We start from the raw sequence: 14963 nt of genomic DNA on the forward strand, positions 1-14963 counted from the left end.
TCATGATAACATAGGGAGACTGAAAGAGAGACAGAGATTGTGTGTGTTTAGCAACTAGCAAGCAGTCGAGAAACTCTAGCCTCCCTCGGCTGCTCTGAGTCAGGAGCAGAGAGACTTCCTTGTGTTCAGCGCCAGGCCAGACGTGTGCCATACCACGTCTGGCTGCCAGCCTCAGCTCCCCCCTGCCCCAGCTCCCCCCTGCCCCTCTCCTCCTACAAGCTCAACATGTGTTGGTCAAGGACATGAGGCCCCTCTGACAGGCTGCCTATCTGGCAGCCTGTTTCCCTGGCTGTTTAGACAAGCTGCTGTTTTAGCCTCTCATTAGGCAGACCTTTGTTCAGGGCTGAACAGGGAGGCTTTGAAGCGGACTTCACAGGCCCAGAGCCAGGCCTGATCAATGGGCTGAATACTCTCTCCGTGGCCCTGTCACTTTGCTTGACAGCACCCCATGCTGGGGCACACACATAGGAAAAGACTTCTAGCACATATTAATACTCTTGTCTCTCTCACTGTGTCACTTTCTCTTACACACACAAACACACACGCTTATATTTTCCCCACCACAAAGTCTGAGGTACTACGTTACACAGAGAAAACACTGGGTCCCAATATGACCAGAATCTTTCTTCATGTTCAAGATGGTTCCAGGCACCACACAAATGTGTGCGTGTGAGGGTGTGAGGGTGCGTGTGTGTGTATAAATTGAGCTAAGCTCAAACATCCACAAACAAAGATGTGACAGATTATCTGACCTTGACTATTTGTGTTTCGTCTGAAAGAACCCCCTAAAGTGTACTGCCTTACAATAAGAATCCACCTCTCTCTACATCAAAGAGATTCTGCAATGTAGAGTGGAGGGTGTGTGTGTGTGTGTGTGACTGTGTGTGTTACAGCTCATTTTGAGCAGGTACTGTACAGATGGGAGACAAGGCAGCTGTTTCTGTAGCATAAATCATTCTTGCTGTTCCTACAGGGAGCCTCTTTAACAGCCCCCCCCGGACAGAGTAGAGATGGTCAGAGAGAAGTGGGACGACAGGAAGAGAAGGAGGAGAGTCCAGAGGGGTGATTAGAATGCATCACTTTCCCAAAACGATTTGAACCCAGACCTGCCCACCAGTGGTCTAAAAACAAACTAACATCCACATCATATGAGACAGTCACTCCAGTCAGTCTACTCATCCGCTGCACGTACCTGGGGACGGTGGATAGGTAGGTGACGAGCCTTCTGAGTTCTTCCTGTTTTATCCTGTCGTGGTTGCTGCGGGCAGGAAACGTCAGGATGGGACCTCCTCTTTTGTCTCTGCCTCCTGGGAACATGAACATGCAGCACTTCAAGCGGCTGTGTAAGAGTTTGTGTGTGTGTGTGTGTGTGTTCGTGGTGTGACTCTATGTGAGTGTGTTGGTCAGTGATTTAGTACTTGTGGAGAGATGTGGGATCAGATTGGGAAGAAATACAGGGAGCGTCTGTTTACCCTGGTACGCCATAGAGCCCGCCTTCTCATAAGAGAGGTGTGTATCTAAGTCTGTGTGTGTGTTGTGTGTGTGTGTGTGTGTGTGTGTGTGTGTGTGTGTGTGTGTGTGTGTGTGTGTGTGTGTGTGTGTGTGTGTGTGTGTGTGTGTAAGGACAGCTAAAGGGTGAGCCAGGGAATGGGGGAGGTATGAGGGGCACCATGAGAGAGTACTCTTATCTGGACCATGATGACAGATCTCTGTTGACACTTTTTGGGTGCACCCCGTTGGTCAGCGGCCTGCCCCCCTCCCTCCCTCCCTGACCCCCCCACCCCCCCCCACCATTCCTCTCCCTGACAAATGTTCAACAGCCTTTAATCTTCTTAAGGTCCCCCCCACCCCCGTCTTCCTTACCTCCCTCCCTCCTCTCCCTTGTGCTCGCCATCCCTCCGTCCCCTTCATCCCCTCCTCCGCCCCCCCGCCCCGTTCCCCCTGCCCTCTTTTCTACCTCGTCCTCGCTCTTTCCCTCCCTTCCTGGAGCTGGGCCTGCGGAGGAGATAAGGCCAGCTAAATGACTGGACTGCTGGCCAGCAGCAGAAAACCTTGTGATGTATTCATGAAAGGAAAAAAAACTCAGTGGGATTCATGGCAGAGAAGCTGCCTGACCCCAGGGGGGGAGGGAACGAGGGAAGGCACGGAGGGAGGGAAAGAGAGGGAGCTGGCGAGGGATGGAAGGAAGGGTAGAGAGGAGAGGAGGAGTCCATTTTGCCACACCTGAAGGACTACCTTGACTTAGTAACGACCTCCTGGTTTTCCGATGATGAGAAAAATAGTCTATTTTATGGCGGTGTGCTCGTGTGTGTGTGCACGTTCGTGCGTGCGCGAGAAATCCCAGTGAACTCTGTTTAGTTTACCGCCAGCTCTGTGACACTCTAAGCCAGCATTTGACCTGCTTCACTCCTAATTCAGAGAGAAGTCCAATGTAGTGAAACATAAACAACAGCAGCAACTCCTCATCGTCGAGTGCCAGGAAATCCAGCCAGCATCATTGTATCCATGCGGATCACAACTGTGTATACCATTGGCCTTTAATTCACCTTCCACACGCGCACTATAAAACGATGTACAGCATACAGAGCATGCTCAGAGCAGTGGCGATAAAAGCGAGAAGTGACATCATCGCTTATCTGTCCAGCCAACGGGAGAGGGAGATGGTGAGGGAGATAACATGCCCTTGTGGTGACACCCAGCTCAACATGGAGAGCCAACCAAGCGTAGCATGTAAGGGTGATCAGGGTCATGTGATCAGAAGGCTGGGGGTGAGGGGTGGGGGGGTGGGGCTGGAAGGGAACCACGTGAGGACCATAAAGACTGAAGGCGTCGGTTCGGTCCCCGTAGGAGCAACCCAGAGTCTGAACTCTTCACCCTTGGAATGATAAGAGATGATCTAAAACCAGTGGATGTTAGAAGGTTGTACATCCTTTTCTGATAGCCCATTAGAGCATGTCCACTGAAGATGAATGAATGATAGTAGTCATAATGGGCTGTTGGGCAGCTATGCCTATATCTTAAAGCTGCTTTGATCAATAAAGTATTACCGTGTGAAGTAATGATGTAAGGCAGTGTAGCGTAGCGTAGCGTAGCTTAGGGACAGTGGTTCAGAAAACCTGTTCATGTCTGAATGTCACCTTCAAACAACAAGAACATCCTCTTGCTCTAAAGGGAAATGATTTGAACACTGCCAGGTACATTAACACTTGGCTTAACATTTATGCAATTATAATAGGTTTTAAATGTAGCCACCTGACATTCCAAACCTTATCAGTAGGCCCCTAGCAGGCAGGGTGTAATATAATGTTGCATCCTTGATGTTGAATCCTGTTAAACTAAAGGATAGAAGAGATGACATTAAAGAGGTCCTGCTCAGCCAGGGTGATAAAACATGTCCACAATGATGTTGACATGACAACACAGGGACTGCTCTCAGCTGGACTTCTGTGATGCCCAGACCAAAGATTTTCATATCCCATGGCGCATTGCTTTAGCATCCCACAAACCCCACACTCACCAGACACGAAGGCCACTTTCTCTTTCAGCACGGGCAGAACATCAGACGCCTTAATGCCGTCAGCCCTGAAGGACCCTGGGGAAGAGGGAAAAGCACAGACAAGATTCACTAATCAGCTTTCGACACTAATCTCATTATAAGATCTACATTCCTGAACAAAAGAACACACACACAGACACAGAGGCTGATGAGCACTGGAAAGAATTCTCCTCCGTCGCAAAGTTCTGACAGACCCTGAGAACCTTCCCCAGGTTCTTAAGAGTTCTTGAGGGAAGGAATGTTAAAGAAAACAACGGAAAACGTTTGCATGCATTTGGAATCGAAACGGCCATGCAGAATGGAGACTGTGCAGAGGGGCATACGTCCGTGTTCCTGGTTTTTCGCACTCCGCGGGCACACAGCTGAGATGCTGTCAGGGGCTCTACACGGATGATGAGCACTGAGAATGGGCTCATTGTGATTCAGAGGAAACCTTTTCCTATTCACGCCCCGCCATCACAGGCCATTACAAAGCTATTACAAGACACAGCTCTCTCTCTCTCTCTCTCTCTCTCTCTCTCTCTCTCTCTCTCTCTCTCTCTCTCTCTCTCTCTCTCCCTCTCTATCTCTCTCACTCAGTGTCTCTCTCTCCCTCTATCTCTCTCTCTCTTCTCTCTCTCTCCCTCTCTATCTCTCTCTCTCAGTCTCTCTCTCTCAGTCTCTCTCTGTCCCTCTCTATCTCTCTCTCAGTCTCTCTCTCTCCCTCTCTATCTCTGTCTCTCAGTCTCTCTCTCTCCCTCTCTATCTCTCTCTCTCAGTCTCTCTCTCTCCCTCTCTCTCTTTCCCTCTCTATCTCTCTCTCTCTCAGTCTCTCTCTGGCCCTCTCCCTCTCTTCATCTCTCTCTGACTTAGAACAGCCGACAGACTTTATATTCACACCCCTGCTGGACACCCCCCCGCCTCCTATCTCTCTCTGGATCAGCTGGTCGGCACAGCAACACACACGGGCGGAGAGGCGGAACAATGGCATCCATCAGTCCCAGCGCAGCCAGGGGAGGGGAGGGGAACACCCCCCACAGCACTGCATTATGGGGGGAAAACCCACAGCACTGAATCATGACGTGCTGTCATATTGGCTCTCAGACAGCAGCTAAAGGTACAACCTCAACACTCGATGTGATAAACATCAAGTAAAAGCAACTTATCAGTTTGCAACATCACTAAACTGACATCAAATCCCTTCCTGGGTGTCTTTCACTGGACATTTGACACTGATGTAGCCCGCAACACCATTCACGTGGGACAACACATCGATGACTTTGGCTAAAGCTTCAAATGTGAATTTGCAATCAATATGCATAATCAATAAGTGTGACCAGCACATAATGATCTGGGTTAGATAAGATGACACAGCAACATTGTTTGTGAAACAAAGACATGTGATTTATCTCTCTTTTCTCTCTCCTCTTCCCTCTTTGCTTTCATTTTTCCCTCTTACTCTGCAGGACTCTCAGATCAGCTGGACATCCGTCTGTTATGTTATGAAACCCTCTCTCTCTCTTTGTCTCTGTCTCTCTATATGTCTCTCTCTCTCTGTCTTTTTCTCTCTCTCTTTCTCTGTCTCTGTCTCTCTCTCTGTCTCTCTCCCTGTCTCTCTCTCTGTCTCTCTCTCTGTGTCTCTCTCTGTCTCTCTCTCTGTCTCTCTCTCTCTGACTCTCTTTCTCTCTCTCTTCTAGCTTCTGTCCACTGTGTCTACTGTGCGGCGGCTGAGAAAAAGGTCCAAATGTCCTTCTCCTACCGTGTCTGTGACACACATGAGGAGAGGAGTAGAGATGAGAGGAGGGCACCACACACCCACACACACACACAGCTTAAACACTGTTTGAAGCCAAAAGAGGATCATTAGGAGGGCACTATGCTGGAGAGAGAGAGAGAGAGAGAGAGAGAGAGAGAGAGAGAGAGAGAGAGAGAGAGAGAGAGAGAGAGAAAGAGAAAGAGAGAGGTAGGTGAGGATACTGAGACAGGACACACACAAACACACACGCGGTACTCATCCATCGTCTCCACAGGAAGTTCTGTCTCTATTACCAACCATTGTGTGTACTCTGGAGGCCCCCTGTCCCTCCAACCTGTTCCTCATCCATTTTAGAGGCAGTCTTTATGCCAGCGACCTTCAGCAAGAATGATAGTATTAAAGCTAAAGCCTCTCCCCATTACCGTCTGTCTGGATTTATGAGCGCCCCCCCCAGCCTCTGTCTGCACACTGGACCCAGACCAAAGAAACACTACAGGCTGTGCTGTGCTTAATGAGAGGGAGGGAGCGAGGGAGGGGAAACATGCACAGGTGAGGAGGTGGAAGGAGACGTTTTTGACATTAAGTCATCTGCTCCCCCTCCCTTTCCCCCCCCCCCCTCTCTCTCTCTCTCTCTCTCTCTCTCTCTCTCTCTCTCTCTCTATGTCTCTCTATCTTTTTTCTCGTTCTGTCTGCTTAGCTGGGACATGGTTTCCCATGGCAACGCATCTACAAAGGAAACCAGGTCAGGCCCCTCCCCTATTTCTTCTGAAACAAACAGGGCCGAATCCTCATCTGTATGTGTGTGTCTGTGTGTGTCCAAGTGTGTTGGTGTGTGTCCAAGTGTGTGTGTGTGTGTGTGTGTGTAGGAACGGGCATTTGTGTGTGAATTATCATAGATTACAGAAACGCACATTTTGGGGAGAGGGGGTGGGGCTGTGTTTTGCTGCACTGGGGGGAGGGAGAGGGATTCACAAAGCAGACGGGCACCGCCCCCTACACACAGCCAAGTCCCTGTTTGGCTGTGAGACCTCTGATTGGCCATTGAACCGGTTTGCATCAGACTCCGGAAAACACACAAAAGGAAACCCGTCTGGCTAATCCTTTACCCAGAACACACTGGGTCTGCAGACTATGAAAACCTCCAGTATGAATCCCATAAACCCCTCAGTAAACAGTCTGAACCCCTGGTCTCAGGGCCCTGCCTCACCAGTAGCCAGTCTTGAGGTTTGTGACGGCCTACTCGGACTCCACAGATCCACATGGATATGAGGTATGTTGGGTCAATAACAGCATATGTTCCCTAATTCACCCCTTCACAGTCTATCATCCGCAGATAAATCTTACAGGCATCGAACATCCCAGAGAATGGGGCGGGTCAAAGTTCAAGATTGGATATAAAACCTGACCAGTTGACCAGCTGAGATTCAGATATCGGGCCCCCCTGGAGAAGCTTTAGAACTGGAGACATTTCCAAGCCAAGGGGAAAGAGGAACATGGAATGGAGGAAATAAATCCAGCATGTTTAGATGTGGACTGACAGCAGCATGTGTGCTTCCTCTGGGTAAAGACATAGATCCTACACTGACAGCCTGACTGGAGAAACATGGTCTGTCTGTCTGTGTCTGTCTCCCTGCCCGGTCTGTCTGTCTGTCTCCCTGCCTGGTCTGTCTGTCTGTCTGTGTCTGTCTCCCTGCCTGGTCCGTCTGTCTGTCACTGCCATCACTGCCACCTCTGCATCCACCATCTGTCTCACCCAGTGGCAAAGGCCTACAGAGAGTGCGCCAACAAAGCTCCACTGTGCCATGCGCTGCCAAGGGTTGGGGTACGCTGTCTGACTAGGCAGCACTGAAGCAGCACTATGATCGCGACGCGCCTCCGCTCATGTTGTCTCTGACAATGTGGCCCGCCGTGGATAGCGCTCCAGCAGCCGTTACTGAATGGTGACACAACTCATTTGCCTAACAAAACAACAATGTCTGAGAAACGCGGGGCCGCTTATCAGCTCTGAGCGCTCTCCAGCTCGCTTTTCCTTTTGAGATAGAGGCTGCAAAAGAGCCATGGAGAAAGGGAAGGGGGGAAGGAACTGAGAGGGGGAGGGGGAGAAAGATGGTGGATGAAGGGCGGGAGATACAGAAAAGAGAGACGGGTGGAGGAGGAGGAGGCGAGGGAGGGAGGGAGCTGGCATGGGACAAATCAAGCTAGGGCAAATCTGTCCCTCTCTCTCTTTCTCGCTCTCTCTCTACTGTATCTTCCTCTCTCCTTTGCATCCCTGTCTTTCTATATCTCACAGAAACACACACGCTAACCCACACACATACACAGGATGCTCTCTGCTCTGCATGACATAGTGTCACACCAGAGACCTTGACTTCCAGCTTTCAACCTGTCAACAATCCATCAGCTGTATGGAACCCATACCTCCTCACCTCCTTCACATAGGGGAGAGCTGGCCCTGACGGCAGATGAGAGGAAGGCACACGGGGAGGACAGAGGGATGGAGTGATGGAGTGATGGAGGGATGGAGGGATGGTGGGATGGTGGGTGGCAGGGAGGAAAGGATCAATGTGCCAGCAGGAGGGACAATATGACCCCAGGCTCCTGAACCCAGCTGATACAAATCCAGGAAATCAGATAAATGCAATCACACAGAGAGGAGTGTGTGTGTCACACTCACTGTGTGTGTGCGTGTGCGGAGGGTGGTGGGAGGGATTCATAGGTCCCCAAAGAGCTTGAATCTAAAGAAAGAGCTCATGGTATAAAAGGCCCATATAACCAGTATTATAAAAGCTGGTCATCATCAGAGTGAATAGCAGGTTGATAAAGGAGGATGCTGGGTATTGTTGTTTCTATTGAGAATGATAACAGCAGCAGTCTTGCTAAGGTCCTCTGGCCCAGAACTGGAGGATCAATGCTATTGGTTGGTGCTGTGTTGTAACACATGATGTGGTGTAATACACAATGGTCTCTCTGCTCTTTATAGCTGTTGTAGGAATCCAGTATGAAGAGATACTTCAATCTGGTGAGAAATATCTCTTCATTAGTGCAGGGTGTGGGGGGATAACACACACACTCACACACACACACACACACTCACACACACGCGTCCACGAGAGTACCTTCTCCGACTCTCATCTCCCCGCCTTTGATTCTTCCTGCTAGATGATGACATCACAAGAATGGAATCATGCACAGGGCTTTGGGGAAATAAGAGACCTGTAATTCATGCAGACTAAATACCGCAAGTGTGAATGAAGTGAGGAAAATATCAAGAGAGAGAGAGAGAGAGAGAGAGAGAGAGAGAGAGAGGTAAAGGGAGAGAATGAGAGAGAGACAATTAGTAAGAGAGAGAGTGAGTGAAAGAGAATAGGGAATACAAAGCATAAGAGAGAGGGAGAGATTGAGAGAGAGAGAGAGAAAGATAGTAAGAGAGAGAGGTAGTAAGAGAGACAGAGTGAAAGACAATAGGGAATACCAAACCCCCTCACCTGCAGCTTGATCAGTTAATGAGATGTGAAATGAGAAAGAATACAGAAGATCCTCCCGGAACTATCCAAACAGTCAGAGTTCCTGTCTCTCAGCTCCGGTTCCCTCTCTCTCGGGACCACCTGCCTGCCTCCCTCTCTCCCAGAGCAGGCACCTGCAGCTTCCCAACCTTGATGCAAAATCTATTTCCACCGCTTTGACGAGGAGAAAGCTTTAACAGATGTCATGGAAGTCAATCAGAGTGAGAGGCGAAGAGAAGAGCTAGTGTAGAAACACCTGCACGGCTATTACCATGGAGTACAGTCTGATTACCAGGCTGTCGACGTAAACTACTTTTCAATTAGACACTATAGGGTGCATCTGCTCCGTAGACGTCGACAGTCAATCAGCAGGGTTTCATTATTCTCACATTACCGTGTCGGTTCCTTCACAACCAGATCACCAGGAGCAGCATAGTCAGAGGGAAAGTCTTTGAGGAGTAAACAGGGAAGCACAGTAAACCGCTTTGGAGCAGTGGGTTGTATGTACACACACACACACACTCACGAGCACACTAGCAAATACACACACAAACACACGGGCACACAACATAAGGGATGCATAATCAAAAGTGACAAGTCTAAAAGGCATCCCTTTCTCTCTCTCTACCTTTCTCTCTTTTCCTTTCTCTCTCTCCCTCCACCCCCCTCAATCTGTCTCGCTGTCATCCCAGCAGCCACTAAACAGCTCGACTGGACTGTCTGACAGCAGTCCCTAATGAACCAGTGACAGGATGTACTGTCTAAAGTCAAACTCAACGACAAAAACAACAGACATGATAGCGCTGTGGACAGTCAGCAAACAAAAGGATCACCTGAGGACGGCACACACACACACACACACACACTTACACACACACACACACACACACTGTCTATCTGGCAAAGCCATCTTCATAAATACCTGTCTTTCTACTGGCGCTGAAAAGGACTTTCAGCGTGCTACTTTGATGTCTCCATGGACAGATGTTTGACTGTGTGTGGACACACTCCTCAGTGATACTAGATTACACTGCATGTCTGTACCACAGCCAAACTCACCCACGGGCAATTAGCCTTGTCCAATCACTGACTGTTTCCACTTCATTTGCTCATGAAGGGTTCACACACATGCCCATGATGGAACATATATAGTTCACACACATACACACACAGACAGACACACACACACACATGCAGAGACAGACACACACACATCCAGAGTACCTAACACGATCCAATTATGTCAGAGTTTGGCTGATGTTCATGCAAATTGGCCAGAAGCCTATTACGTAGTCTGTCTCTCTGAGAGAGAGATCACAGAAAAGGAACTACGCAATGACAGTAAAATACTTTGAGGAAAGAATGTAGGACTTTGGAGAACATGAAAGGTGAGCTGGAGATGATTAATCATGTCAGAGTGAGAACATGGTTTGAAGGAAACCTCTGGATTGATTGAGACATTGATACATTGGTGACATACAAATGCAGGAATGTCCGAATGTGTGTATGTGTGTGTGTGTGTGTGTGTGTGTGTGTGTGTGTGTGTGTGTGTGTGTGTGTGTGTGTGTGTGTGTGTGTGAGAGAGAGAGACAGAGAGAGAGAGGTACAGAGAGAGCGAGAGAGAGAGAGAGAGAGAGAGAGAGAGAGAGAGAGAGAGAGAGAGAGAGAGAGAGAGAGAGAGAGAGTCTGTGTCAATAAACCTATTGAGACCGAGAGCAGAGAAACGTCTCACCTCAGCCCTGAAGTGCAGCTCAGTTATAGAGAAGATGAGGTCATACATACACACAAACACACACACACACCAGCGCATCGAAATAGAGCTGCACTTTAAGCCATTAACATTAGCGCATTGCCTAATGGCCTGTCTGTGTGTGTATATGTGCGCGTGAGTCTGTGCGGCTGATCTCATGGCTAGCGGACCCCGGACAGTGAAGCATCTCGTAGAACCGTGAGGAGCAGGCTGATCGTGGGCCAGTGTGACAGCCAGCCTCCATCACTGAGCCAGCCTACACAGGCAACACGCCTGCAAACGCCACTCCCTGGCGGCTCCAGGCGCCCCCCCGCCGCCAGCAGCACACGCTAGCGTCATGGGCGGATCCACACCATTTACTCTGCCTCTTCAGGAGTATACACAACACGCTTTCTAGCTTTTTAGCACAGAAGGAAATGACACGATGATGCGCGCATACACACTTATGTGGTTGGAGCTGTATACCGACGAACATAAGTACACAGACATACGCGCTACGTGTAAGCACCAAAACGCACACCTAAATGCACACACAGGAGCACGCAAACACACGTGCACACACTCATTTCAAGGATTTTGTATTCCAGACATGCACCGTTCCCATCTGTGCAGAAACCAAGGGTAATTGCAAATTAATGTGGAAGCGCTCAAAAATAATAAATGGTTTCAGGCGCTGTCTTGATGTTTTGTTGTTATTTGTTTTCCTTTCCTCTGGTAAGACAGAGCTGGGATCTGGTCTTGAGATGGTTACAGCAGTAAATCCAGTGGATAATAAACGAGTAGGGAATGGATCGACCAACCGCCCCATGGCACATGGATCCAGTCAGAGATCCAAGTGTCTGTTAGTCATTTAGGAGAAGGCTGAGTTGGGGATCTTTGTCTTTGTTGCACCAGAGATACCACATGGCTCCCAATTTCTCATCATTAGTAACCCCCCCCCCCCCACACACACACACACACACACACACAGAAACACACACGCAAAGACACTTTTTTTCGTCTGTTTTATCTCTCTCTTTCCCTCCCTCTCAAGCTCTCTCTCACTTTCAGTCTGTCTCTCCCCCCCTCACTCTCTCTCTCTCTCTCTCACTGTCTCTCTCTCTATATGTCTCTTCATGTCAGTTCCAGATGTCATTGTCAGTTTCAGTGTTGGCTTCCTCCACCCTAGCCTCCTGTTTCCTCCACCCTAGCCTCCTGCCTCCTCCACCCTAGCCTCCTGCTTCCTCCACCCTAGCCTCCTGATTCCTCCACCCAAGCCTCCTGCCTCCTCCACCCTAGGCTCCTGCTTCCTTCACCCTAGCCTCCTGCCTCCTCCACCCTCGCCTCCTGCCTCCTCCACCCTAGCCTCCTGCCTCCTCCACCCTAGCCTCCTGCTTCCTCCCCAGAGGGTGTGACAGAGAGGGCTTCAGCAGGCAGCAGGAAGTCTTGTCTTCAGAGCTGGAGACTGTCCGTCAAGCTGGTCTGACTGTGGCACTCAAACCAGGGAGTCTCAAACTGCTAAACACCATCATACACACGCAAGTGAGTAATAGGCAACCATGCACACACACACACACACACAGACACACACACACACTCAGGCTGTGCTGGCTCATTCCCTTGTCAGTTTCAATCTTAAGGGAGAGCAGCCTGGGGCACTGGGTATTAGAGCTGAGAGGGCAGAGCATAGACAACGCTCACACACCCATCGCACACACAGGGCACAGACACAGACACGCACAATGGCCTTTGCACAAATCGCTGGCCTTTTTAGACGACCAGAGGATGCCACTGTGTGTAACGATCAGAGAGACAAAAAAAGGGAGCGACACAGCCACCATGAGCAAGTCAGCCCTCAGCACACGCACACACACAAACGCACACACACAAACGCACACACACAAGCGCAGACGCACAAGATGATGAATAACATCGTCCATAGACTGGAACACGCATGCAGCTTGCATGGCACGGTTCTGTTGCCGTGGCAACAGGCGTTCAGCGCAGACACAAAAAGACGTGGGTCTGTACCTCCTACAACACATGCTGAAAACTGTCTCATTCACACATACACACAACATCATGTTTTCACAAACAACAGACTCCACGATGACACAGTCTAATCTGCCTCAGACTCCGAGAAATGTGTGACATTTATGATTCATGACTCATGATAAATCAATATAACACTAGAAAATGAGTCAGGGTTGTGGGGGATGTGTGAACTAAAGTGGACTAAAGCTGGACCTGGACCTAGGACAGGGGCTGGACCTAGATCTGGGAGTAGGACTAGATCTGGGGCTGAGACTGGATCTGGGGCAGAGACCTGGTCCAAAGGCTGCTCCTGTGGAGCGGTGTACTGAAGCAATAGGTCTTGAAAACCTGGGCTAGAGATGGAGGCAGAGCGACTGTGATTGATTTCTGCTGCTCCCCCAGGCCCTCTCCCACCCCCCCAGTATGGATCTGTGATGCAGCCCCAATAGTGTCGGCTCTCTCCGTCACCTCCCACACAGAGGTACAGCCTCTGACCCTCCCATGAGGGCTAATCCGGCCAGCCCCATCCATCCGATTGGCGGGGCGGGGCGGGGGAGTGAATATGGCGGAGGCGGCACTGCCCTCTCTACCCCCAGGGAACTCCATTATTGGCTGTGAGGTCATGGATCTCAGGAGGTAAAAATAGCAGCTGTCAGCAGGGTGACCAGGGTGACCAGGGCTCAGGACGTGCTGCACGATGACTGGATTATCTAGCAGAGGTGGTTCAGAACCAACACTGAATGATAAGCCCTTCAGAACACTACAGTCCATACTGTTGTTATGGTCCAGTGTTAAGTCAGTTGAATATGTAAGAGACACAGGTTCGATTCCTGGCTGAACACATTACTGTACTGTGGTTGTGTGTGACAAAGAGGTTGAGTGAGAGAGTGGCTGGCTGGCTGGCTAGACAGTGGTCCTTCGCCCGCTGAAAATGTGGATGTTCTGGACAGCTGACAGAAGGCATCTTCACCTGCCACTACTCACACCTCTATTAACGTGCAGTTACACACACGCACACACACACACACACAGACAAATCAATGCAGCCCAGCAAGGCTCTTTGGCATTTGCATGCTTGTCAATCAGAGCATTTGATCAGTGGAGCATGCAGAGCTGCCAATCACCTTCCTTGCCCCCCAGCCCCCACCCCTGACTTAAACACACACACACACACACAAACAATCTCACTTCTCTCAACATGATAAACACACAGGGAAAAAAACATTTCCTTAGGTATAGAGCTATGAATGTCAAGTGTCCACTGTGAGTCAAGTTACAGCTACAGTGTAAGAGGACACAAACAAAGAAGCCTTTTCTCCAGTTAGCTCTATCTAGTACCCATAATAGAGGAAGCATCACTGCACAATGTACAGCCGGCCTTTTTTGGGATTGGGACCTGTCTCATTCATGATCATGAATTCATGATGATGTCTCAAATGCAACGACTACTCATTTAAATCTATTACAGACATGCTGATCAAGCCCTGGCCATTATCAGACTGATTTCATGAGATCAGGCCTTGGACTAAACTCAAGCCCCAGCAAGTGGCAACTGCTGCCTTTTATGTAAGACTCCATTCTGCAAACCATCTGCTGCTGAAGAAATCCTGCCAACTAGCTGTTGGTCTGGCTAAGAGGAGAACAAAATTATGTTTAGAAAACTCAACATGAGAACACAGTCAGGATAAAGATAAGAAAACGAACAACCATGGCCTGCATTTTTTATTTCAGGAGATTACTCGATATACCAAATAAAAAAGTGTCATCAGCCTCTTTCAAGAGTGTAGCAACACTCAAAGTCCCAATGCCTCTTCCCGGTTAGATACTGCAACAGCATTGTAACAAGATAATTGTAGCGTTTCCGAAACACACATCCCACCTACCACACTCAAAGCACACTGTTCAAAGGGGTAACAGAGAATGCTGAATGCTGTAACACAAATACATAAAGAGATCACCACAATATAATGACATACGCATGCACATACAAACATACGGGGCAAAAGTCTCTCATGGTAGAGAGATCACTCGTTACTGCAACTACCACAGTACACCAGTGAAGAAAGCTGCTTCTCTCCAGCAAACAGCTGTAATAGTCAAAGCATATGCACACATTTAAAGGAGGAAGTGTGTGTTTGTGTTTGTGTGTGTGCTTGTATTTATATGCATGTGAATGTGTGTATGTGTGCGTGCGTGTAAATGACTTAACAAGACCAGTCCACAGGTGCTGTTCTAGTTTACACAGAAGGAAAAGGACTCAGGGAGTTAGCTGACGACAACACAAGCAACCGGAGCTCGTCTGTGACCCGATTCAGACTTCCAGCCTCATCCCTGCTTCCACTGGAGACATCCTGTGTGCATCACACCCAACAGACAGACAATACTACTTCTCTAGTTTTTGCAGGA

General features: G+C 49.2%; 1 protein-coding gene across 1 annotated transcript in view; it reads right to left on the minus strand.

The window, feature by feature from the left end:
• kalrna (kalirin RhoGEF kinase a) overlaps positions 1-14963 on the minus strand; it is a 109528-nt gene that overhangs the window by 66371 nt on the left and 28194 nt on the right. Inside the window, exons 2-3 of the mRNA XM_047046250.1 lie at positions 3518-3592; positions 1193-1307 (exon numbers count right to left, since the gene is read on the minus strand). Coding sequence (XP_046902206.1) covers positions 1193-1307; positions 3518-3592 — 190 coding nt within the window. The remainder of the gene's footprint in view (positions 1-1192; positions 1308-3517; positions 3593-14963) is intronic.

The sequence above is a fragment of the Hypomesus transpacificus genome, chromosome 23 (genome assembly GCF_021917145.1).
Source record: "Hypomesus transpacificus isolate Combined female chromosome 23, fHypTra1, whole genome shotgun sequence".
Taxonomy (NCBI): domain Eukaryota; kingdom Metazoa; phylum Chordata; class Actinopteri; order Osmeriformes; family Osmeridae; genus Hypomesus; species Hypomesus transpacificus.